General features: G+C 46.1%; 1 protein-coding gene across 1 annotated transcript; it reads right to left on the bottom strand.

Annotated features, from left to right (window-relative positions):
* Positions 1-203: 203 nt before the first annotated feature.
* Positions 204-1021, bottom strand: LOC132044369 (uncharacterized). Its single transcript, XM_059434862.1, has 2 exons — positions 967-1021; positions 204-925 (listed from the first exon to the last, which is right to left on the bottom strand). The coding sequence occupies exons 1-2, from the start codon at positions 1019-1021 to the stop codon at positions 204-206; spliced, it is 777 nt and encodes a 258-aa protein (XP_059290845.1).
* Positions 1022-3453: the final 2432 nt, after the last annotated feature.

Here is a 3453-nt window from a genome sequence, read left to right as displayed (position 1 = left end):
TCCGAACTACACTGTTACCATATTGCCCTTCCGGGTTACTCGACATCTATTTCACTTGTACTCATGATTATCCACCACCCAGGGTTTCCAGATTTATATATATGGCGGAGTCATCTCAGTCGCCCTTACTATCACCGAATAATATTTTACAGAAATCATACATACACAGAGAATTTTAAGAAACTCACATACTCATAAAATAATCAATTTCGGGTCTGACCTGAGGAGCTGCCGTAAGAGGTGTGTCCGTCATCATCCTCATCTGTCTGCCCCTCATCTAACCGGCCCCCGCTATAACCCGCATCTGAACCGAGGGAGTATGGGGAATCAGACAATTCCCGTCTCACAGGTGACTCAGGCCAAGAACGGGAGAAATCCATAGCACTCTCCGAGGTGGCCGGGCTATCGGGGTTCACCCTCGCAGTAACAATCGGCGCATACCTGAAAATCTCCTCCTCCGTCGTCCCAGAAGAAGGCTCCGATAGGTCTGCCTCATAACTATCCTCCTCCGCGGAGGTAAGGAGCTCCGGAGGGGTCATCGCCTGATCCTCTGAAATATCAGTGTCATAACCATCCTCCACGGGATCCTCTGCTCCAGGGATCGGAGACTCTGGAGGAGTCATAGATGGGTCCTCAGACGGATCCGTGTCGTAGCTATCCCCCGAGGGGTCCTCCGAGGGGTCTGTATCGTAGCCACCCTCCGCGGGAACCTCTGCTCTGGGGGTCAGCAGCTCCGGAGGAATCGTCGCTGGATCCTCCGAAGGATCGGTATCATAGCTGCCCTCCGTGGGATCCTCCGAAGGATCTGACTCAATCGAGTAACTGGGGCTCTGCCTACTCGGCCCCGGCGACATCCTGGGGGCCTTCTTGGCACCCCCATCTCCGTCATCAGAAGCGGCCCTCTTCATCTTTATCCTACAATCACCTGCAAGGAGAGGGTCAGAAACAATTTCCAAAAATGCTAACGTTGTCGCTCTTTGGAGCCTCGCTGCATATACAGCAATTCGTTGGAAGGACCCATCCTATTACATAACATACGGCTCTATCGCACGATCTAAGATTCCAAGAAAGGGTAACATAACATCCTAGATGTCCTGTAGCCTCCTGTTTATAGATGTGGGGCCCAACACATCGATAAACAAGACTCTACTAGACACGGCCTGCAGACACTCCGAGAACCGACCGCTCTGATACCACTTTTGTCACGACCCAGCCCCGTGGGCCGTGACTGGTGTCCTACTTGGACACCCATACGTACCTACCTAACAAATCCGACATACCAAATGGCTAATCCGCTCAGACATACATAAGCCCATACAGATATAACATACGTCACACGAACATGCATAAGCATACGTATATATATACATACATAATCTGTATATAAGCCGTCAAGGCTATCATAACAGACAGAGTCGCATATCACACATACTTACCCAAACGGTGATAACCCACACCCCACAGACATGTCTGCAGACCTCTAACATACGGATCGAGAATCGAAAGACGGAATCGAAGACGGGACGGGGCCCGCCGTACCCAAATAGTCATATATACGAACGTATGTACAACGAAGATATATACCAAAAATATCGGCTCGGGATCAAAGGGAGCTCTCCAAACAGACGGACCAATATCCTAAGCTGGCGGCGTACCGTGCGGCGCGTCTGTACCTGTGGGCATGTAACACAGCCCCCGAGAAGCAAGGGGGTCAGTACGAAGATGTACCGAGTATGTAAAGCGGAAACATAATATACATAATTAAAATAACCAGGGTCAGATATGTAAAATCGTAACAGACAGAAATACAGAAATAAAGTGGACAAGAATCGGCTTCGTAGCGGAGTCGGTCTTACGAAATGTACGGACGACGAATCATAGGCGGAGTCGGACTTACGGAGCGTACGGACGGATTCTCGGACGGAACCGGATCTCGAAGTGTATGGCGGACGAGAATCGAGAATCCGGATCGGACGTACGAAAATGTGGCAAACGAAATCGAGTCCGAATCAGACATGCAGACATATGACGGACAGATCTTTATCCAAATCAGAGTTTCAGATCATGCATGCAGAGTCATAATCATATACAGACATACACATCATAAATCAGATCCCGGCCCTTTAATAAGGGACGCGGTAACAGAACCCGGCCCTCGTAGTACGGGACGCGGTGGACGAACGGAATCGGATCAAATGCCATCACCGGCCGCCATCCCCATAATATCACATAATCAGATCATATCGGATCATATCAGATACAGACAGATCCCGGCCCGCACAATCCGAGGGACGCGGTGAACAATGCAGTGAGGTGCACGAATTACAGAACCTGGCCCGGGCGCAGTGAAGGAAGCGTTGAGGCATCCACGAACAGACAAATGAGAAACCATACACATACAGACCGACGTACAGACGTAATCAAACTGAAATAGTTCAGAAAGTAAGTCAAATCAGAATAAGCAGATCGTATCAGAACAGAGTATCCAGAATTGTTCCAGAGGTCGGAATAATATTCAGATTCAGGAAGACAGTCATAATACTTCTTAGTTAGCGGACGGAACATAATTAAGAGTTACTTATGAAAATCAGACAGAAACAGATCGATTTGAACCATACCGGGAGTATCAGGGTATTGTGGGCCCACCTCGGACCCAACCATAGTACAATACATAAATTATGGATAATAACCCTTAGGGAGTCGTTCATAATCATCTTAGGGTGTTTTGACTCCATTTATGGAAAATACATACTTATAGGTCAATCTTAGAAGAAATTGGTTCAATCTTCCGACGGATTTTGCGCTAATTTCAATCTCGAATTGTGGGTAGCGAAGGGTCATCGAGGCTCGTTGTCAAGCTGTTAGACTCGAAACATGCCATAGAAAGATAGGGAAGGCTTTACATACTGGATTACGCCGTACGCGCGTCCAATCTCAACTCCCGTTTCGTCCAAAAACTGCAAATGGTCATTCTTACCAGTTACTATTCATGAAGGTTAACATGTCAATCTTGGGGTTATACTTGGCTACCGAAATTTCGGCAAAGACTTCCCCTATACATACCACACCCCCGAGATTCAACTCGGCTCAAAATATCAACAACAACAACCAACCAACATTCTTAACAACAATAACAATACCAAGAATCATTATAAACACAACATAGCATAACTAGTTTTCTTTTCTACATACGGCAACAACTTCCATCCGAACTTCACATTTTCCAACCAATATCAATATTTTCATACTCATTTACTCATTCAAGATCATCAAATACAATTCAAGAACATTTCACATTATTTCCCAAATTATACAAAAATTCCACCGAAACCATAATTCGTTCAAAACTTCCAACTTCCAACAAAACCATTAATCTTCTATTTACTTCACAATACCATAACAACATAATTAACATTCCAAATAAATTCAACCAATTCCCTTGCATATATAGCA

This window comes from Lycium ferocissimum, unplaced genomic scaffold, assembly GCF_029784015.1.
Source record: "Lycium ferocissimum isolate CSIRO_LF1 unplaced genomic scaffold, AGI_CSIRO_Lferr_CH_V1 ctg4276, whole genome shotgun sequence".
In the NCBI taxonomy this organism is placed as follows: domain Eukaryota; kingdom Viridiplantae; phylum Streptophyta; class Magnoliopsida; order Solanales; family Solanaceae; genus Lycium; species Lycium ferocissimum.
Note: the sequence above shows the minus strand (reverse complement) of the source record. Positions and strands in the feature narration are given on the sequence as shown.